Source organism: Exophiala bonariae, assembly GCF_035927105.1.
Source record: "Exophiala bonariae strain CCFEE 5792 chromosome Unknown scaffold_13, whole genome shotgun sequence".
Taxonomy (NCBI): Eukaryota; Fungi; Ascomycota; class Eurotiomycetes; order Chaetothyriales; family Herpotrichiellaceae; genus Exophiala; species Exophiala bonariae.
In genome coordinates, this window is record NW_027042488.1 from 167486 (window position 1) to 189870 (window position 22385).

Sequence of the window (22385 nt, forward strand, 5' to 3'; positions counted from 1 at the left end):
CGAGTCTCGCCGCTGGGAAATTCATCTCCGCCCCTGGTCCCTTACTCTTCCAACTCACCCATCCGACATTTGTAGAGTATGGATACTATACTCCTGGTTATGTATCATTAAGCTTGATACTGCAGGAGGAATTTGAAGAAAGCGGAGTTAGACACGCCACTAGCGATAAGCACCAAAACGGTTAGTCCTGCACACTAGCTCATTTAGCGCGGGTAGACAAAGGTACTAGCTGCACCGCAGTTTCGTAGCATCTCCAATTCTCTGGGGTTCGATTTTGTACACAAATACATTCCTACCAAAAAGACGACGGCCCGTTCAATTCAACATCCTACACGTTCATTCGATGCAGCTAGCGTCCGCGACATATGACCGGATCAAGATAATGATAGTACGAATCTCGATCTCCTAAAGCACCCTTATCGACCGCGCCCCCGACCAGACCCTGATTTCATATTCATCCCACCTCATCCCATTGACACCCTTGACTCACCGACAAACACACTACCCTTGTCATGGCCAACGCCTTGACATCTAGAGACGAGCCAAAACAGGCTGAGTATGCTGGAGGTATGTCTGCATACCAGCCTTACTTACCTGCGGTCCAACCCTACCTCATCGGACCACGCGCATACCGCTTGTTGTTCAGCCATTTTCTGATTGACTCGTGCTGAATGTTCCCCTGCAGATGAGGTCTCGGCCATTGTTCTCGACCCCGGCTACGCCACAACCCGAGTAGGCTTCGCAGGAGAAGACACGCCCAAGTCCATCGTGCCTACGTATTACGCAGCAACAGGTGACCAGCGCCTCTTCGGTGACCACGTTATCGATGTCCCGCGCGAAAATGTCGAAATCAAGAACCCCCTAGGCTCAGATGGCATCGTGGAAGACTGGGACGCGGCCGAGGCGTTATGGAAATACTCGTTCGCTCATAAGCTCACCGGGGTGCGTCCGAACCGAGCTCTACAGGAATGGTTGAATGACAGCAGTGCCGTGCCCGATCTGCAAAAGGCCATGGCTGATGCGGTGGATACGGAAAGATGTCTAGAAGACCATCCGTTGTTCATGACGGAGCCGTCGTGGAATCCTACAAAGGCAAGGGAGAAGATGACCGAGATTGCGCTCGAGTCTTGGGCCGCGCCGGCGTTCTACTTGGGTCGTACTGGAGTCATGGGTGCCTTTGCAGCTGGACGGCCGAGTGCACTGGTGATTGATTTTGGTGCTTCTCAGGTCTCGGTGACACCTGTTCACGATGGTATGGTCTTGAAGAAAGGAGTCACCAAGGCCAACATCGGAGGCAATTACCTGTCATCGCAAGTGCGCAGTATGCTGGCTGCCAATGAGAGTGGCGCCATCAACATCACACCTCACTACCTGATTCAGTCCAAACAACCGGTCGATGCTGGCCAGCCGGCCAACGCAATTCTGAAGACCATGCCTGAGGGTTTCAAGTCTCCATCGGCCTCTTTCCGTCGGTACCAGGAAGACAAAGTGATACTTGAATTCAAGGAATTGGCTCTTCAGGCTTGGACGAGCCCTCAAGCTCCATTCCGTGGGCAAGGAGAAGCGACCACGCGGGAACAACAATTCGCCCAGCCATTTGAGTTTCCTGATGGATATAATCAAACCTTTTCGAGTGACCGCTTCAGACTAGTCGAGTCACTTTTCGACCCACAGTGTTACTACGCACCACCTGCAGGCTCGCTCGACGCTACGCTCTACCCGGCACCGGACGCGACAAGCACCATCCCTGGCATCGTGCGTGCCTGTCTGGCGCAGATCGACGTCGACATCCGACCATTCTTACTGGGTAACGTGGTGGTGACGGGCGGCAGTTCACTGATCCGCGGGCTGCCCGACCGTCTCCAGCAGGAACTCACCAAGATGTACCCATCGGCTAGAGTCCGCATTCAGGCATCCGGAATGAGTGTGGAACGAAAGTTTGGGTCGTGGATCGGCGGCAGCATCGTCTCGTCCCTTGGCACGTTCCACCAGATGTGGATTTCCAAGAAGGAGTACGACGAGCACGGTGCTGGGATTGTGGAGAAGAGATGTAAGTAGAAGCCAGAGGCCGAGTGATTAAGAAGACTAGTAGGTAGGCAGGCAGGCAAAAGGATAGCAACACGCCAGACCAGAGCAAGCCAGACCGGAGCAGGGGAAAGAAAGGCTTCCTTGCAGAATATGGAGCTGGAGCTCTCTTCCTTTTGTCTCACCAGCTTTGAAATGCTTGGTTCTCCATCAGGGACAAGGCATAGAAAAGGCTAAGGCGCATGAATGCATGCATGCATGCATGGTCGATGAACAAACTTCGGGGTCGGGCACACATGAAGGGCGGAAACCAAAAAGTGAATGGGCCCAGTGGGATGATGTTTGACTTTTATGGAATTACGGGGGGTTTAAATTGAGTTCTCTTCTTTTTCTTCCGATGCAAAGTGGTCGGTGGTGGTACACGGCAGTGGGTATTATACACCCATGCACATTGTTCATTCGATGGGCGCCCGGGCACCAGTGGTTGAGGGAAATAGAGAAGAAAAAAATCTCAATGGAGTTAGGAGCCCCAAGTGAAGAAAGGGCATGGCGATGGTGGTGGGGATGAGGCAGGGAATGGTAAGGGGCACGAGGGGACGAACTTGAATGAAGAACCTGAAGGGGCGACCCCCCGGGCGCTATACAGCGGTCCGTGCGGCCGAGGCCAGGCCGGGTAACAAAAACTCTCTTTGTCCTAAAATGTACCACCATAGTACTTCAAGTAAGGACCTTGTGTCACTGGGTAGGTACTCAACTAGGTACTTTTAAAACCTTTGATGTCTATAGCGAGCTTTGAGTCATGCATGCAGAAGAGCTCGGTAAAGGATGGCTTGGAGCCGGGTTTCTTTCAAGGCCGAAGGACGGAATTCCCGTGCCTGGTGGCCATGTTCTGGTCGGTGGGATGAGTGGTGGGGAAATCGCAGCGAAGGCGAGGGGAGGGGGATGAGATGAGATCAGATGAGATCAGATGATGTTTTTAGGATGTTATCTTTGCGGTCGTGGGTAGAGAGAGTGTGTGTGTGTGAAGGAGGGATAGAATCAGAATCAGAATCATGCCATGCCATGCCATGAAATGGGTGTTGGGATTGACACAACTACCGAGTAGAGACCAATACTATTGATAGCTATATAGCTATGGAGTACGGAGTACTTGCAGTATCGTATCGATGTCGCTGCAATGCTCATCCACGAGTGTCTAGTACAAACCTAGGTATGTATGTCCACACGACGGCACCGACTCAGAGCCAGCGGATACAGAAACGGCATTTATTGGCGTTGGGGACGAAAAATGTCGTTGTTATCATTCGCGCAAACCTAACCAACTTCGGTACCGTGACGAGGCACTAAGTTACCTACGAGTATGGTGCGAACTAGGACGTGATCGTAGTACAAACCCGTTGCGGAATAGATAGATGGAGAGATAGATAGATAGATAGATACCTGAAGTACTCGGTGAAGAATCGAGGAATTTCCTCCATCCAAGAGCCGGTCACGGAATGGTCAAAGTTGGTCCGGATTGTGAATCAATGTATATGTAAGGATAGACGAGGCCATACATGACCAGGCCAGGCCAGGCCGGGAGGGGGCCTTGCATTCTTCTTGATGGGGTCTTCTGCAGACTGATGTGGGGGCCAGCCTGGTCTGTAAGCTACTTCGTCGTAGTGCGTGCATGACTGCAGAAATCTAGTAAGAGGGGTAAAAGAAGGGAGGAAGACGAGAACTGGTACCAGCAGAACTTGATTCAACTAAATACGAGTAGGTACCTAAGTATCTAAGGTAGTTTACTGTTTTGAAAATTGGAGTCTAAGGCACGGAGTGAGAAAACAAGAAAAAAGTCAGACATTCCTCATGACCTGCGATGCGATGTAACGGTGAGGCTCCAGTCGGTGGACACGGATTTTCTCCTGCTCCCTGACTCCATCTGTCTCTTTTCCCCAGGATTCAGGCGTTCTGAAAGTAAAGGAGTAGCGCAGAGTGTGTCAGTGGAGCGGCCAATACATTCTGTGTCGTTGGCACACCAAAGTTGAGACCTATATAGGTGGTAGTTGTACAATTGTAATGGACCCAGTGGGCACGAAACGGTGAATTGAAACCATCCCTAGTAGTGAACCAAGCCGTCGGGACCAAATACGAGGTGCCAGCGAGGGTTGCCAGTCGACTGAGTCTTAGCATTCGTGTTTCTTTTCGCTACACAAAACGTCGAGGACGTCCGATCCAATGTACGCTGATCCAAAGCCTTGGTTCGTCTCTTCTCTGTGTAACGTCAATGTTCGGACGACTGAAAAACTCGGACGGATTAAACACTATACCTAGGGATTTAGGTCCTGGAATATGACTATTGCCGTTTGTGGTAGTGGGCCCTTTCCAATGCTGACATGGGTCAGGCTGAAGAACCCATGTGAAGAATGGCTTGGTGACTCGTGCGAGTCTCTCACGTTGCTGATCGTGCCATGTTGTATGTAGATCGCCCCGGGGGATTGTCCTTGGGCCTACATGACTCGGTCGCAGGCTTTCAATTCACGGTTTTAACCAAGTGTCCGTAGGCTTGGTACTTTGGTGGACTAACTAACCTTGAATGGGCGAGACCCCAGGGTTGGCCTGGTTCAATAATAATAGGCGTGCCTATCCGTAGCTACCTGAGGCACGAAGTACTCGTACTCCGCACCTAGGTAGTTAGTGTCGAGACTACTCATTGATCGTTAGGGCATAGCTACCTACCTAGGTAGGTATGCAGTACACAGGTAGGTGGGGGATGCCTGGCGTCGGGGTGGTGCCTCGTTACTCGTACGCCTGGTAGTTAATGCCTTTTCAACTCCTAACCGTACAGGGCAGTTCAGGTCACATCCCACGCTCTGGGTGGCCTGGTCAAGTCTCAAGCTACCAGGACCTGGACCAGGATCAGGCCTTGGGCTTGGGCGACTTTGTTGGTTGCACAGCATGAATCAACCCAACCAGCTGGGTTTTGCGGTGCCAAACGGTCGGGACTACTCAGTACCTCAAGATTGGTGCCTAAGGCTACGAGTACGAGTCCTCCTACTCCCTATTCCCTGCTCCCTACGGATACCTCTCCCTCGACTAACCAAGTTATTGCCTGTCCCTGCACCATGATAACGCCATTCCTGTTGATCCATTTCATTTCCCCTCTTTGGAACTTGTCAACTCGAACTCGAGTCAGTATGATTTATTCGGACGGAATACGGATAGATCTGTCGACAATTCCCTCTTGGAATGATTGCCATAACTACCTACCCGTGCCTAGGTAGGTACTTTATATCTAAGCCATCCCTCGTCTCTCCCACCTGTGATCCTACTCAACTCGTCTGTTTCACCATATATCTATACGAGGTATCTTTCCCTCACTGGTTTTTTACCGAGATTCTACCTCTGGCTCAATCTATTCCGGCTCGGCTGAGGAAACACGCCAAACCCCTCTGACCGGCCCTCAGGCTTGCAACCCTAGTCCACAATCTGCAATCTGCAATCTGCATTCCCAATTCTGCAAATCCTCCCAAAAACGGAGTACGGATAACTCGTACGGATAAATAGATACCACCACACTGGCACCAAGGCAACTGCACTGGCAGACAACACATCACCAATATCCACCTCGTGCCAGTCTGCCAGTGCCAGCACGAGTCCCCTGCTCTGCGGCTCCTCCCCTTGTCGTCGCCACAACCACAACCACAACCACGGCTCTTTGCTCCAACACAATCCTATATCCGTATTCCACTTTCTCAACGTCTTGATCCTCTGATGGATACCTCTGACTAACTGCTTCCCTGTGACTCCCCACCGAATTCGACCTCTTACCCCTCCAATCCCAAACTAATCTGCCGGACCCTTGCAGCAAACTCTTATATCCCTTTGCCGCCCAGTCTACTGCATAGCAACCTCGCTAAGAACACGGGTCACGCCTGCTGCTTCCTATGCTTTTCGAGCATATCGAGACTTTCCGCTCACACTGCTGATAAACTTTGGGCCATCTATCCACCCGTCTTCCCGGGTCGTCAAGAACACCACCCTTGCCTTACAAGTTGAGGATCAGAAGTCTAAGCGAAAGCCGCCACCACAACGCCCACGCTTGGATTTCTCTTCCCGACTTTTCTGCACTTGATTCGCAAACACGCCTAAGGCCGAGTTTCCCCTTCCACCGGCTTCTTTCTTCTCAAGTCCCCGATCCTTGGACGCCACCTGATAAAATCGTGTTCAATATCATTTGACTCAAAAATAAGCGCCCGAGTTTCTTTCCTGGAGGGATACAGAAAACTCAGCCCGCTTGCTGCCTACATCGCCATTCAATTGCTCTAAATATCTCTGCTGGATCATGTCAGATGCCACCGGTTCAAGAAACATCAGCGTCCCCATTCAAACCATGGACTCACCACTAGCACCCGGTTCATCTTCCCCCTCTTCCTCCATGGGAGCCAATGGTCAGACAAGGTCATTGACAGCTAGCATTACCGACTATCCTATGTTCTGGGGAAGAAGATACCATCGATACAAAGAGGGTGCCTATCTATTCCCCAATGACGAAGCCGAGAACAATCGCCTGGATGCCCAGCACAACATCCTCAATGAGCTACACGGTCGCTTGTATTTTGCACCCCTCGATCCAGACAACACTCGAATTGTCTTAGACCTGGGTACTGGAACTGGGATTTGGGCAATGGAATTGGCCGACTCGGAGATGTTGCCCAAGGCTTCCATATTTGGCACAGATCTATCTGCGGTTCAGCCACTAGATGTACCAAACAATGTTCATTTTGAGATTCAAGACTGCTCGGAACAAGACTGGGTTCGTCCTTTTGGAAGTGTTGATTACTGCCATATTCGCTTCCTCGCTGGCAGTCTCACCTCATACGAGGATCTGATTAGAAACTCCAAGCGATACATTCGCCCAGGCACGGGCTGGATAGAGTGCCAAGAACTTCATCCTTCTCCTGTATCCGATGACAACACGATACCTAGAGATTGGCCTGGCAAAGTCTGGGATGAGAACCTCGATTATGCCTGTACACAAGCTATCTACCCACCGAGACCCGTCCGCGTCGGTCCCGATATCAAAACATGGATGGAACGAGCAGGCTTTGTCGATATCCACGAACATATTTCCAAGATTCCCATCGGACCCTGGCCAAAAGACAAACGGTTGAAACGTATCGGACAATGGTGGTTGCAAAATTGGCTGTCTGGAATTCAAGGCTTCTCACTCAAGTTGTTCAGCTCCGAGGGGCTCAAGTGGTCAAGGGAAGAAATCGAAGTCATGCTGGCAGACGTGAGGAAGGCATTCGCTATGAAGGAGGTTCATACGTATCACAAGTACTACGTCGTCTATGGAAGGCGACCTTCGGCGAGAGAGGAGGAGATATATTACAATCAGCAGAGGCATTCTCGCGGCTGATTGAGATTGGACATGACACGAAAAATAAATCCTATCATTATGCCCGAGCCTGGATACCAGTTTAGAAGTCTCTCGCAAAGGTCGAACATACGAGTGTGCGACACCAGCATTTCACCTACAGCTTCGTCGGTCGCTCCTCCTCAGCTCAGTGCCCGAACACAGGGTCGATTCGGACCAAGTCTCAAATCACAAAGGGCAAAGAGCAAAAGCGTGAGAGATGCAGATTCTTGGACAACTGGTCTTGATGATCGATCTTTGGGGCCTATTGAACCAGGACTATCCAAATAAAACATTTGGCACATGTTCTACTGGCATACTACGTTGGCAGGGATTATGTCTACGGAAAGCGCAGAGTGGTCAGCGGACGACAAGCTTCTGCATGTATGCCATCAGTGCACAATCGAAACAGAACAAAGGTCGACCCTCGGTTCACCAGCCAAGCAGGACATCGATCAACACGAATCTCAGACAATTTCGGGGACAGTGTGCACTGGATTCGCCAGCATCCACACCAACAAGCGAGGCAAATAGCCCGCTCAAGAGAATAACGGATGGGGAATTTTGATCTATAATACCATGAAATGAAACGATAGCGTGTATGTTATACTAGCGACCTTCTCAATCTTTCCAGGAAAGCATGTGCAATTCCCAGCAGTGCTTGGATCATACAGTACTGGACACTCTACTCCTAGCTTGACTCTGATCGCCTCGTATGGTTCGAGTAACCCATCACCAAGAAGGAAACTGTCTTCGGTTTCACGCCAAGAGATGAGATGCTAGCGAGAAAAACAAAAACCAAGATGGTAGAAGTCACCTCGGGCCAAGAAAACATACCGGACGATCCAACCATACCCACCATGCCGTTCAAAACTCAAACTCGGTCGATGCCTTGTTAATGCAAAGGGCAAATGGCCCTACGCCAATCAGATACACAGGCTTCGGATGTGCTGGAAAAAGCATGCGTATACATGACTAGTTAACTAGTGCCGCCCCGGGACAGAGCATTGACACTTGATCCTTGAGAAGTGGTCTCAGTCCGCCCCGTACCTACAGTACCTACTTAGATACAGAATACCGAGTACGGATACAAGCACAGGATACCGACCTATGGAGTCAACGTGGATATTGCCAACTCGGCGGTGCGTCCCTATCGGTCCCACTTTCCGTCACCTCCGCCCGTGGCTTTTAAATGAAAGAGTGCCCAGTCAAGCAAGACCAAGAGTGCGGTGTACGAGGGACGGACTGTTATGGAGTGGAGATGGATTTGTTTTCGAACGGATGGGACCGAAGCAGGAATAGGCGAAATACCAAAAGTGTAACCGAGTATCAAATAACGTTATTAACACACCAAATCACTAAACTGGGAGGAGGGTCGTTTCAAATGAGATTTGAGAGATCGGGAGATGGTGGTCCTCCCCGCCGAAGCCAGCCATCCAAACCATCCTCTTCCAGGGACTGGAATCTCAAATGCCCCTTTGACCTGTGAGTATCCGTATTCCGTACAGCTAAACGATGGTGAATAGAGTTTTTCCCATGTCGGTTCTCAATCGACGATTCGCGCCTTTTGGATTTGCAAACATGGGGTTTTGCTTTTTGTCATGCTCCCTGAATCGTTGGAGCGCCAATTCCGTCACCACGATTTTCGAACGTGCATCTTCATCTGGACTAGGCACAACAGCGACGGCCAACCTACAAGTATATTGCAGAAAGGATCAGTCCGCCGAGAATAGAGTTTGTCCCCCCGAGTTTCCCAACTCCTACGATCTACGGTCAGTGGCTGCCTCGTTCACTGGACTTGGCCCTTGGTTCGGTATAGCGCGTGCCAATCTGTCTTGAGCATCACCATCTCTGTCACACATGCATGTGCCTGTGTCACCCCAAGCCTGTGACGTTTCAGCGGAGGAGAAACCAGAGTGATAGAAGCGTCTTTTTTTGTCGATTACGAAGTACGAACTCAGTACGGGCCAGGTAAGCCTCGTTGCTACGCAGCTGCAACAAAATTTCCAACCTCGAGTGGGGTGTTAGCTGGTGGCTTCCCCGGATGATCCCCCGTGAGCTTTACCAGGTTGCCGAGTAGCGTGGTTGGCATTCAAGAAACGTCAGCCAGCTTAGGCGGTGGGGCGCCCGAAGTTCGGGTACACGGATCCGAAGTTGAGGATTTCTTGGGTCAAGGAACAATTTTCTCTTCGTTTCGATCGCGGATCTTGAAGTTTGTGAGTAATTATGTTACATTACAAGAGCCATTTGGGTTGATGAGACAGAGCCTGCCTTGGAATTCTCTCCTGACCGCGCAACGCCTCAAATGATCCGTCTATTCCCATTGCGCTTGGTTCGTATTCCTGGTCATACTGGCAGGGATTGCGAAATGGGAATTTCGTTTCTTCTTTGTGACTTGAATTATGTGCGAGAATTCACCGGCGATCACTGGGATCGGATGGCCCATCCGACCGAATTACCGTAACTTGAGACAAGCGAAAGACAGAACGACAAGGAGCTATTCTAAAGGTTGGCTAACCTCGTACTCCAGATGGAGCTCAGATTTCCTGAGGCGTTCTCTGACTACCAGACTAAGTAGATGGTTAGGATGCCTTCTCGCGGCCCCGTCCTGAAATGTCCAACAATGCGCTTCCCAATCTACGAGGAGAAAACAAGCTCGACCTGAGGGAACACGAAACAAAGAAAAGTACAGCTGTTATTCGCCAGTGATGCAGAAAAAGAAACTACCAAGGTTTGGGTTTGCCTTTCTCCCTGGCATCAATCTGGTGGTGAGTATCTGGAATCAAGGAACTTCAAACTGCTACGAATGCAAATAATTCACAATGGGCGAGACCGCGTCTCCAACAGGTCAGAATCTACCTGATTGGCACTGAGAGTACGTACGAGTAAACTGGCGTGGCGGATTGTTATTGGGTACCAAGTTGACCGTTTGACATCTGCAGAGACACTGACAGAAAGACATTGCTTGCACGGGGAGGTACTACTTCCACTCCGAACAGATACAGCAATGATCGAAGGACTTTTCACTTCTGCATCCCCGTATGCAAAGCGAAACTTTATTTGCACCCCCAACCTCGGATAGGCGTTCAACTGCACCAGTGACATGCTCTGCTGGGATCTAGCTTGCACAGCAATCTCTCTTGCTTAACGTTTACAAGGAAGAGGTCAAGCCCGGGCGATCGAGCATGCATCCTCCCAGACTCTACGACGTACTCAGAAAGAGACGCAATGCCTTTCTGGACCATGTTCGATTGCTTTACCCCTCCCTTCTGCATGTCGTTTATCGTTTCTGTGCCTCGTCATGCCACTTGACCAGCATCCAGTTGAAATTTCGAGCTTGAATTACAACAGATGGCGTAGCCATGACCGCCGGGTGCGGGTTGGTTGTTGATCGTCCAGGTCTAGGTCAAGATCTAGATCTGCATCTCATATCACACCCGGCCTCGGCAGTGAACTCTGTCGACAGGCAGCATCGTTCCCATTAGCTTCACATGTGATCCGAAAAGCTGTTCAACCATCCACAGTGACAAGCGTGTGACCATTTTCGTCCTCGATACGCCCTATCGAGATAGGACATGCAAAGGGTCCATGTTCCGGAGTTCCGAGCAGCGTTCGAATGGGTGAGCTTCGGTCATTCTAAGCCGTCCAGTTGCCTTTTCGTACTGGGCAATCAGTGCCTGTTCCCAGACCGAAAGAAGCTTGATCCGAGGAAATTATCTCGCCACGCTAGATCGAGCCACAATATTCCTCTGTGTGTCAACTTTTACCTAGCGAGTTGTCGCGCACAATTTCAACCTTGATTGGAAAACGAATTCTGGAGTTCTAACGCGCAGCGAGGCATTGAGAACGTGGGCGAAACCTCTCGTCCCGCTCCCGAAAGGGATATTCAAGGAAAGAGTTGCGCTTAACTAACTCCTAGATTGATAGCCAACAATAGGCGCATGCCACATGCCGACGTTCGCCCAGTTCCGGACTCCTGAAACCGGCAAGTAGTCCTCAATTCTCTAGGGATGGACGAAAGCAGCAGATAAGCATTTCACTGGGCCAAGAAATTCATGATTGCACCAATCTATCTCATTCCATCACAAGGAGGCTACACTGCAGATATGCTTCCGTAAGTCCCAGAGCGGAAGGTATTCTCACCAGAAGAAGGTTAATGGAGCAAAGACCTCAATGGACGTTGAAAATAAGGGAGGCCTGCTTCCTCGCTTCGTGCCGACAAGGCCGCCCTTCCGTGAACTCAGGTTAGACCGACCCACTATCAGACTTCGAATGGCTTGCATAACGCACACCCGATATTTGATGAGTTAGTCGTGTTTTTCGTTTCCGCAACTGATGCCCGTGAGGTGCTGAAGTAGTCTACTCTGCAGAAACCGCGTTCGATCCAAAATGTCGAGCTCTGTCTCCACAATCTTCCTGCAATGGTCCAAGATTAGCGACACACCACCTGGGGAGAACGATCGGAGGCACGGAACTTGGACTGATCAAGAGGCCGGTGCATGCAAGACAACGATATCCTTCGACTGCACTAAGACGTCGGGCTTCCGGAGGACTTGACTGGTGTCTCAGTGAAGTCATGACATGGATAGTGAGTATCAGATCAGTGCAAAGTCGTCCAGTCCTTGAGCCTGTTGAAGCGCCACCAGGCAATCGTGACAAAACCCCCAATCGCCTTCGCCGAAGTTCGTGGGGAGTCTCAACAACACAGCGCCCGTGATCACATCCATTAGCTGCAGACAGGATACGAGAAAACATCGCCGAAAATTACAGCGAACATAGGCGAGATTTGAAGGCTCCGATATCTTTGCGACACGACGCTTATGGAGGCTAACTCGGACTGACTGGCCATCAAATCGATACACGCAGAGTTTCCAGCCATGTTGGAGTTTACCAGCGATTCGGCTTTCCTGCCTGCTATCGATTGTTGGCAGATGAAACACCCATATAAGACACGACCTACTCTAACTAGGCACCGCTCGTTCAGAAAGGTATCATATCTGAGAACCCAGTGCGCATTACCGATGCAGCAACGGAAGTATTGTCGTGACTTGATAAGTGCTGCATTATGTTCGGAGGTCGTCACTGGCCCAGTAGGGACGACGTACAAACTACTCGAAGTCTTGATCTAACGTGTCGTTGCCAATGAGAGTCTACAAGAATGGAGGCTCCAATCTATGACTAACGCATGCATAAAGAGAAGAGAAAGGTGTTGCTTCTTGCACCATTGCTATTGTTTCGAATAACATTCCGATGCTTTACTGGAAAACTCAGTGAGCGCAACGTTCAACGTCGCAGGCAATAGCAACGGCTGATGCTTGTAGATTATGTATTGTCCCACGAGATACCATCGAAGGGAGAGATCAATATCATTGCCGTGGGAGCACCAAACGAGAAAGACCGGCGAGATTCTTTGTAGTCTTTTCCTTCTGATGATACAATCAGGAAGATGAAGATGTGAGTCATTTTCGTTTCCAAGTAGTCTAAAAATCAAAATGTCTCAAAAAGGGGCCAGAAACAATTTCGTGCACTTTCACCTCCTTAGTCCCAAGATCCGTCGTCGTCGTCGTCGTCGTCGTCACCACCTACCACATCATCTCCACAGACTCACAGCAATCAAATCGACTCCAGCAGAACAACATATACATGTGACAATCCTTCACGAACCCATCTGCACCGCCCGTTGCACCATCCACTCACCAGCAGTGAGGATCTTATCGCCCTTGGGCTCAAACTTACCGGCGACCTTGAGATTGTCATTCAAGTTCTTGAACTTCTCGACGGGTTCCATCAGCACACTATTGTGGGGCCGGACGAAGTAGACGAGGCTGTAGCGATCGACGGCGACCTGGTCGCCGGGCGCCGGGACGACGCGGTGTTTGGCGGACTTGAGCATGCCGTTGGTGAAGGTGACCATGGCGTCGCCGAGGTTGATGATGGCGTGGCCCGGCAGGGGTTTGACGTAGGCCCACTCGCCGTGGCGGGCCGGGTCGTGCGACTGGATCTGCAGGCCGCCGAGCCAGTTGAACAGGATGGTGATGCTGCCGAAATCCGTGTGCGACGGCAGGCCGACGGCGTGGGCGTCCGACACGTGCGCGAACTTGCGCGTCAGCCGGCAGTGGTCGCCCGACTCCTGCGAGAAGACGTTGCGCTCCGTGAACGTCTCGCCCGGCAGGCCCAGCTGGGTCGCCAGCACGCGCAGCACCGCCATGCCGACCTCGTGCGCGTTTTTGGTGAAGGCGCGGAAGAGCGGCCTGTTGCGCGTCACCTCGTCCGGGTAGCTGCGCGAGGGTGCCACGTCGTGCATGTGGTCCTTGCTGACGTTGAAGAACTCGGTCGTGTCCGGCCGCTTCTCCGGGTCCGTCTGCTTCACCACCCCGGCCTCTTTGTACCCGAACAGCGACACCCCTTTGACCAGCGCGTACGCCCGCTTGTCCTCCACCGGGTGGTCGAACGCCTGCTGCGACACTTGCAGGAGCTCCTCGGCCTCCGATAGCAGCGAGTCCCCCAGCGTTGTCGACCGCAGGTCCAGGTAGAAGAAGCCGTGCGTCCGGCACGCTACGAGTGCCGACGCGCTCGAGGTCTCGTCGTGGCTCAGGAGCTTCGCCAGTGAGACGGTCGCGATCGGTGCCGTGTGCACATCTTCCGGGAACGGTGGGAGTTCCGAGAGACTGCTTTTCTGGATCATGGTCGGGATCTCGCCGTTGAGACTCGATTGAATTGGTTGATGATTGTGATGTTCTGATGTTGGTGCTTCAGATTCGGCAAATCGACTCTTTGGACTCGCGCTAGTCCAAGGGGAAGGGTAGGGTATTATGATATATATCTTTTTTGAGCCACTGATCGGTTTCTTGAGAATCGTTCACGACCCGTTCATCCACGTCAGCCTCGGTGCAACAATTACAAGAGAGGTATCACTGAAGCTATTAGTGTTTCCATATATCCGCGTATCTGACGGGAAAGAACCCAAGAGGAAACTGTCGTTTCAGAGTTCGACAAAGATATCTTGAAGAACGTGGAGTAAGCACACAAACAACGAGTTAGCCTAGGTATTTACCTCGTCCTTCTTGAATAGCGGTGGTCGTCAGGTCGGCCCCGCACGCCCAGGAGACCCACGGAGACCCAAAAGAATCATGGGGTAAACTTTGCAGGAGGAATGAACCCCCGCATGTCAAAAAGGCGGTTCGGTTCGGCAACACACTTTGCTTCACAAACAAAAAGTAAAGTTAAACCTCAGGCTCAAGAGTCAAGACTCGATTCGTCCAGGCGGAATTCCCGGCGGAAGTGGTGCGCGTTTTTCTTTTGTGGGAACATTTGCTTGCACCTGCTCTCACAAGGCAATCTGGTGGCATGTTCTTGGTGCTGTGGTGGATCCGATCCATGCCCGAGGCAAACGCGGTAGATACAAAGCATGAACTTGCAAACGAGGTAGACTGCAGGTGCTGAAAGATGGACAAGCCGATGGTCATTGCCTGTCGATCAAGCTACGAGATGAAGCCGCTGAGGGGATGAAACAAGTTGATCTTTTTGTGTTATCATTTTTGAATTACTACATTAGCTTTGACCCAAGGTCTTTACTCAAGAGTCGATAGCTCACTGAGTCTTCTATCTACTTTCCTACATAAGTTTTTCGTTCCCCCAGTCGCCAGTCAAGGGTTTCTCATCCCACAGCAAGCCCATTCTTAGGCTGGCTATTCCCTTAAGTCCTCCTCCCTCTACCCCATACCCCAGAGCACGGATGCTTGTATTAATAAAAACTCTCCTTGAGTTCGATAAATGCTTATCATCGACACAATCGAGCATACCAGGCTCAACGTGAAGTCTGATTCGATTTGCAAATGACCAAGAACGCCTGGGCGCCATGCAAGCCTGTTATTTGATGACGTGGAAGAATATCGTCCCGTACCCATATCAACCAAATTGACTTGTTCCGCCCTGCTCTAAAAAGAATCGCTATATCCGCAAGAAAGGGTATCGATTGCGGTTTAAAACCCGAAAAAGGAAATAGATAATTGTGTTCCAACACCGCTCTTTGGCGGGGTTGAAGGTGGTTGAAAGTGTGTAGATCATTAAAGTCGTGAGAATCGTGGCATCATCCGATATCTAGAATCCTGTTGTTCTTCAACTCGCATGTGTGACAAGAAATCTTTCCCACTACACAGTTGGTGCAGTAGGCTGTTTTTGACCCAGATTCCCAAAAAGTGACTCTGGAGGAACTCGGTGTATGTTGGAGTTCTTGTCAGCATATGGAACGCTCGGTACAGTCTTGTAGCCTGCACGATGGCGTTGGATCCGATTGAGGATGATACCAATCAAAATTATGAGGAAAATAGTACCCAAAGCTGCACAAAGCGCCACGAGTACAACAATGCCTCGAGAATGTCCACGATCTGGAATTCAGTCAGTGAAAGGATACTTCATTATCTCACTATAGTGTAAACTTACTGTTTGAGGTTAAGTCGTCCTTCTTGGATGTGAAAACTCGACTGATGGTTCCAGGATCTCCATTGGATGTAGATGCTAGTATCAAGGGTTGCATGGTTGTGCCATTGAACAATGCAGCGGCAGCATTCCCGAAATTGGCAATGTTGAGTTGACCTGTTACCAGTAGTGCTCGATCTCGAGCCAGGAAGTCAGATGATTGATGGTTTTCAGTCACTTTCATGATTTGTAGTCCATGGATGGTGGTGTCCGGGCCGAAAACATCAATCACCGGCCGTGTATTCTCGTTGTCAATTTCAATCAAAAATGTTGAACCATTTGATGCGGTACCAGCGACCCACATATGGGTTTCATCATTCGCGGCGGGACAAAAAGCAGAGACTGGCCCGGGTATTGCTGGATTGTCAATGACCGTCCATCGTAGATCGTCCACATTGTACAGGGCAAGAGACGTCTGATTGCCTTCGACAGTGAGGTTTCCAGTGGCGAGCAGATTTTTTCCAGCCCAAAACAAGTCTGATACGGATCCTTCGAGTCCGCTTCCCACAGGGTTCCATTGATCAGTTGCGGTGTCGTACATACATACGGAAGGACAAGATAGGCCTTGAGAAGTACTATCAAATGACCCACCAACGTAGACGGCGGACGTTCCATCTTGTGGCGCTATTGTGTTGACCATGACTTGATCCCCTTCTAAAGATGCCGGCTGGATTGCTCTATAATCTGCCGTGGCCAAATCATACATCACAATACCGGCGAGATTCATGTTATTGAGTCGGCCACGGATGCTGCCACCTAAGAATAAAGTGCTGCCTGTTACTGCCACTGTCAAAATAGTCGACTCGGAATCGATTGCGGGTGGAGCTCCTGTGACAACATTACTGTTTGAGTTATTCAAAAACATGAGATTCTCAATCGCTGATCCGTTGGAAGCGGTGGCTGAGAAGTGTCCTGCAAAAATCGTAACATTCTGTCCATTTTCAGTGTAATATGCGCCACTCATCACGCCAGTGATGTTCTGGGAGTCCAGAACTGCTCGTTTCCGGGAAGGAGAAGAGGGTGAGTTTGAAGCGATATTGATGGGGAGTTGTTGTAGGTTGACCCTACCATCTTGAGACAACATTCCTGCGGCTCCACTGATAGCCAGACCAAGGGATCGCAATGTTCCCGCACCAAGCCATGTGTTGTTGGGAAGAAAGGTTGCGGAAGAAAGTTGGCCAGCAAAAGCCTGCTTGGGAATGTCCAGATTTCCAAGCCAGCCGTTGCTGGAGGGAACCCAGATGGCTAGACCAGGTGCACGCATTGCTGGGGTTGAACCGAAGGCTTCGATTTGTGTGAAAGAACCACTAAAAGCGATCACAGTTTCAACTTGGTTTTGACTGACGTTGAGCTGCATAGGGACGACAGCCTCGACGGATCCATCCAGGCCAGCACCAAGAGGTACCCAAACATTTTTAGAGAATTGATATGCTGCGATATTATTCAAACCTTCGACATTATCCTGATTCGTGTTTGTGAAGTTGCCGCCGACATACAAGAAATCGTCTAAGCTGTACAACGATGTGACAGCTGAATTGAGGCCACCATCAGGCAAAGAGGAAGCATTATTGTCTTTAAAGGACATGATGTTTTCGAAAACGTCGTCCGAGAAATTCCCCGCGGCATAAATGGTGTTATCTCGAGTGGCGAGTGCCAATATATGGGCATTGGGCTCGAGGGTTGTCCCTGCATTGTTGATAGCGGATTGGGTAAAGTCGCTATCAATCACATCACTGTCAGGGTCATAATCGAAGAGGCCATTCAATCCTCCAGTGGAGGAGATGAAGCCAAACTTGACACGTGACGCAACAATCAGTTGGTCTTGTTGTTGGCCTGACGGAGTGAGGGTGATGGAAGGTCGGAAAGAGGAGCTGGTTGCATCCACGAATCCTTGATAGACTTGGTCATATTTGTCAAAGTCATTGGTTTGAAAAACTGCTGAGGTGAATGTCTGATCTCCTCCGGCAGTTAGTGTGCCGTTGATATTAACCACGGCGCGAGCAGAGCATGAGCTGTCCTGGATGCAACCCGGGGTGTAGATGATGATTGAATAATTTCCACTGCGCTGAACATCAGGCTGGAAAACAATTGAAGTGGTGTCGACAGTCGTGGGGCCGACAACCGCGCTCAAGTAGTCCGAGACACTCTGTCGAGATGGAGTGGAAAACCATGGTCCAGTGGCTGTGGCCACTGATTTCAAACCTTCTGCCTCGCAAGTGGGGTCATTGAAGGCCTCGATGGCATAGGAGAAGATGTCATTCTGGAAGAGTTCAATACCGTCCAGACCACCTCCGTTGCCGAACCAATCTGATATATCGATCCTAAAACTGTCCATGCCTACAAGATTCACAAACAAGAAATCCTGGAATGGTTCGGAAGCGTTTTGGAACAAGGGACACCGAGCATCACAGAATTCTCGATCTCCATTCTCCGGGTTGATGTATGTGAAGTTCATGATGCCACCATTAGGAAGCGCGGTGAAGCGCCACGTCTTTGTTCCTCGACCTTCCTGGTTAGTGTTCCATAGTCGAAGCTTGGTGGGTTCGAAGCCAAAAGCTAGATCGGCACGCCATGAACCAGCTGTGTTGTCTGCGAGGAGAAAGCTGGTGGAGCCATCACTGCTGTTGGTGGGACACAAGATGCTCCTCGGATCTCCCAGTCCCTGTCGCGTGGTGTTTCCCTGCGCCGTAACGTTGGCGGTCCCAAGGTTGATGACCTGAGTTTGGGGATCAGTAAAAGCAAATGACGAAATATTACCCAAGCCAGTAAAAGAACCACCGAAGACAATGTGTCCGTTGGGAGCTCGAGTGATGGCCGTGACCGGAGCGTCAAATCCGGCAAATGGAAGGTTGGTAAAGCTCCCAGACTTCCATGCGATGGCGTTGGAAGAGTTTTGAGCTTCAAAGGCGCCGCCAATGTAAACGGTCTCGGTATCCTTGTCGCAATAGAGAGCCGAAACAATGCCTTGGACACCTTCGATTGGTGTGACTCTTAAAGAGTCTGTGTCCAACAGAGCCACTGACTGTGCAGACACACCGCCAATACTTGTAAAGTTTCCACCGACCACGAGACCAGACAATGTTCCATCTTTTAGAATGAGTGGGCACATGGCCGAGATGCCGGCGTCGGTAGAGGCGAGGAGATCGAAAGCTCCACTGGGCAAAGTTGATAAAATCGACTGTGTTCCATTGCTATTGAAGCCTTGCTGTTGGCCGAGGGCGGAATAGACGGCGATTGCATCGAAATCACCAGCGAGAGTGACCTCACCAAGGGAGTCGAAATTGAGGTTCGGATTGGGAACTGACTGAGACAGCCCTTGCGTTGCCAGCAATAGAAGGGCGGTGGAAGCCCGTGGGCCGAACCGCGACAGCAGATGCATTGTAGAAATGCGACTGTGCCGAAGCAAGAACGCGAAAAGGTGTTATCGATGGTGTACTGAAGAAGACATAGGTGTCGGACAGGGTGTATGTGCCGAATGAATTGGGTGAGGTTGAGGTGACGATGGTGTTTCCAAAGTTGGGACCGCAGTTCTGCAGACTGGAGTTGGCGCAAGAAGCAGAATCAGGTACGAAGCAGAGGCTGCAGTAGTGGATGTTATTTTAGCAGGCTCAATAATAGATAGTGATGACGGTCGACGGAGACGCGTGCAGGACTTGACCCGGATGGAATTGCGAAAGAGCAGGGATGAGTTGAAACAAGTGGGAGGCGGAGTGGATGGCAGGCCTCAGGACCACTGGCACTTGAAGTTGGGTGAGAAATCTAGACGGAGTATTGATCCTTGAGGAATTGTACAAAGGAAAGATGGGACCTGGATTCGAATCTGGACCTGAAGGACGACGGAGAGGAAAGAGCGACAGTCGTGATGGTGAGGTTTGAAGATAGCTCTCAGTGGTGGGAAGTGTAGGTATTCTGGGAGAGGAACTGGGAGTTGACTTTGAGATTGTCCGTAGCGTATGCAAGCAAAAGAGGAGAAGGAGAGACCAGACAGGGACAGCCTGAAGCCTGAAGCCTGAAGCCTGAAGCCTGAAGCCTGAAGCCTGAGAGTGAGAGGCGTGAGCAAAGGCAGTGGCAGTTGTAATTGGAACTCCGTTCAGTGTGGCTTGCAGCGACTTGCAGCAGTTTAGTGTGGTCCAAGTCAACGAAACAACAGGCGAGTTCAGGAACAATGGCATGCGGGAGAGGTCTAAGTGGATTTAGGCTCAGGTTAAGCCGGGATAGGGCTGGGGCTCACTCGTTGTTTGCCGTTGTTTTGGCAGCCTTTTGGTTCTGTTAGGTGTGACTAGGTTTGTGTTAGGCTTGTCAAGCGGGGGTTGCTCCAGCATCCACCACCCAGTCATGGCCCGAGGCACCCAGGAGGAATGCCTGCTGCAATCTTCCGCTAGCCCCAATCCAGCCTATTTCCATCATCTACCAATCTTCTTCCACTTCCAAGGTTTCCATCTGATTTCCATCCGCTGGACAACCACCAGGTCACGGAAGAAAGAAGCTTCGACGCACATCGTCCATCCAGGCCACCAAACCAACCACATATCCTCAACCCCATCGAAAATGTTGCTGGAGTGCCTCGTAGATTCGACATGTTCAACTGGTTGTCATTCCAAAAGTCAGAATGCTGGGTGCTGGGCTGCAATCTCCCGAAAGGAGATGACACCCACTTTGGGCTCCGAATCTGTGGCTGTTTCCGACTACGAAGCACTACTCGGTACCTGCGTGCTGCAGCTAAACACACCTCAGGCTCTACTCGGCCAAGTGTCAGTGCTGAAGCAACATGAACGACACCTGAGAAACTGCCAGCAACGCCAGCAACGGCCATGGTGCTCCTTAAACTCCTTATACATGCGTTTAGACACCTGACCGCCATTATGCATCCTATCAATTCTGATTCTCCACGACACGCTTCTGCACTTTGTAATCAAACAAACCATCACCTTTTCATGTTATTGGTATCAGAAGCACGTGCTATGTAGCAATTCATCTCAATCACACCAAGTGAGTGACGCACACTCGTAATCGTACACTAAATACCTAGGTACCTGATGGCAGGGGCTTCCTTCTTACTGATCGTTCCATCCTGTCACAAGTCGCGAGTTTTGTCAGTTGTTCTTCCCACCATGTGTTTCATTTGCGCTTTGTCCGTTTCACACGCCCCCCACTTGTTGTAGAAACCTCCTCCAGCTTCACCATCGTTTTCGAGTCCTCCGACACTACATCGCCATCGGCTTCTCGCTTGATAGCCGCCCGCCGTATCGTAGCCGTCGTCTCCGCTGTGTCCATCTTTTCCACAACCTCCAGGCGCAGTTCCTCCTCCACCTCCTCCTTCTTCACTGCAACACCTCCCTGCACTGCACTCTCCATCTTGGTTGTCACCGTCAACCTCTCTGCAAATGTCCGCAAGTCCGCCGTGAAGAGGACACTGTGCGCCCACCCGGCCTCTCTTCCCCACAGCTGTCGGAAATGGTTGGCCACTGCATCGTACGTGGCCTTGGTCAAGCTTCTATGCTTCCCTTTGCCAAATCTATAGTCCCGCTGCGCAATCTGCCAGACATGGGTGTCGACGGGAACAGCCTCTCCCCAGCCCAGACCCATCAATGACACACAATCTGCGACTTTGGGTCCCACTCCCTGCAACGTCAGTAGTTTTTCGTGTGCGTCGCGATACCCGTCTCGACCTTCAGGCTTTATCTCGCCACCCGCGGTAGCCTTGCCGGGGTAGGCTGGATTTTCTGGGTTGTGCAAACCCTCTAGCCAGCCCTCTTCTCGCTCCTCAACGATCATCCTGGCCGTCTGGTAGATGTATTTTGCGCGATATCCAAATCCAAGCTCTCTCAAATGACTTTCGACATTCTTGCCTGTCAGTGCCGTAGGTTCAGGAAAGTCATGATACGCCCGGCCCTCCAAGGTGCCAATAAATGACCCGTAATGTGTACACAGCTTGTCGACCATCTGCGATATTCTTATGATGTTGTTATTGCTGCTGCAGATGAAGCCAATGAGCGCCTCCCACGCATCTTGCCTTAGGATCCTCACCCCCGTAAACTTGGGTGCCTTCTTGCTGAAATTGGCATCTGCGGCCGACCATTGCGCATAGAGGCCCTCGAGATTAGGCCCCAGATTCAGGTAATGGTGGAGGAGGCTCTCGGTGTCGTCGTCGGCATCGGCGTCGCTCTTCTCGTCGACCGTGGGTGGCACAGAGGATGGAGGTGTTGGGGGTGCTCCAGAAGCGGCCGGCCATATCGAGCGGTATTGGACGTGCGAGGGTTCCTGCGCCAGTTGCACAATCCGCCCTCGCAGCGTACAGGCCCACGTCTGGTCTTCACATTGGCGCCATCGAAAGGATTGGCCACAGCGCAGTGTCGTGGCGAGGCAGAGCTCGTTCAGTGTGACGGGGAGTTTGCGCCATTCGGTTATTCGTGTCATCTTGTCAATATTGTCGCAACCTTTGGCTGTTGGAGGTGGAGGTGGAGGATCAAAGATTTGTCTGAAT

General features: G+C 50.9%; 3 protein-coding genes across 3 annotated transcripts; 2 read left to right on the forward strand and 1 right to left on the reverse strand.

The window, feature by feature from the left end:
* Positions 1-512: 512 nt before the first annotated feature.
* On the forward strand, positions 513-2058 carry LTR84_002395 (uncharacterized protein; the record flags this gene model as incomplete). The annotated part of the gene is made up of 2 exons (XM_064846006.1): positions 513-567; positions 686-2058. 2 exons carry the CDS (start codon positions 513-515, stop codon positions 2056-2058), a joined length of 1428 nt encoding a protein of 475 aa, XP_064706231.1.
* Positions 2059-6349: 4291 nt separating this feature from the next.
* LTR84_002396 (uncharacterized protein) lies at positions 6350-7426 on the forward strand (the record flags this gene model as incomplete). Its single annotated transcript, XM_064846007.1, has 1 exon — positions 6350-7426. The coding sequence occupies one exon, from the start codon at positions 6350-6352 to the stop codon at positions 7424-7426; it is 1077 nt and encodes a 358-aa protein (XP_064706232.1).
* A 13593-nt stretch (positions 7427-21019) lies between these two features.
* LTR84_002398 (uncharacterized protein) lies at positions 21020-22318 on the reverse strand (the record flags this gene model as incomplete). Its single annotated transcript, XM_064846008.1, has 1 exon — positions 21020-22318. One exon carries the CDS (start codon positions 22316-22318, stop codon positions 21020-21022), a length of 1299 nt encoding a protein of 432 aa, XP_064706233.1.
* Between the last annotated feature and the right edge of the window lie 67 nt (positions 22319-22385).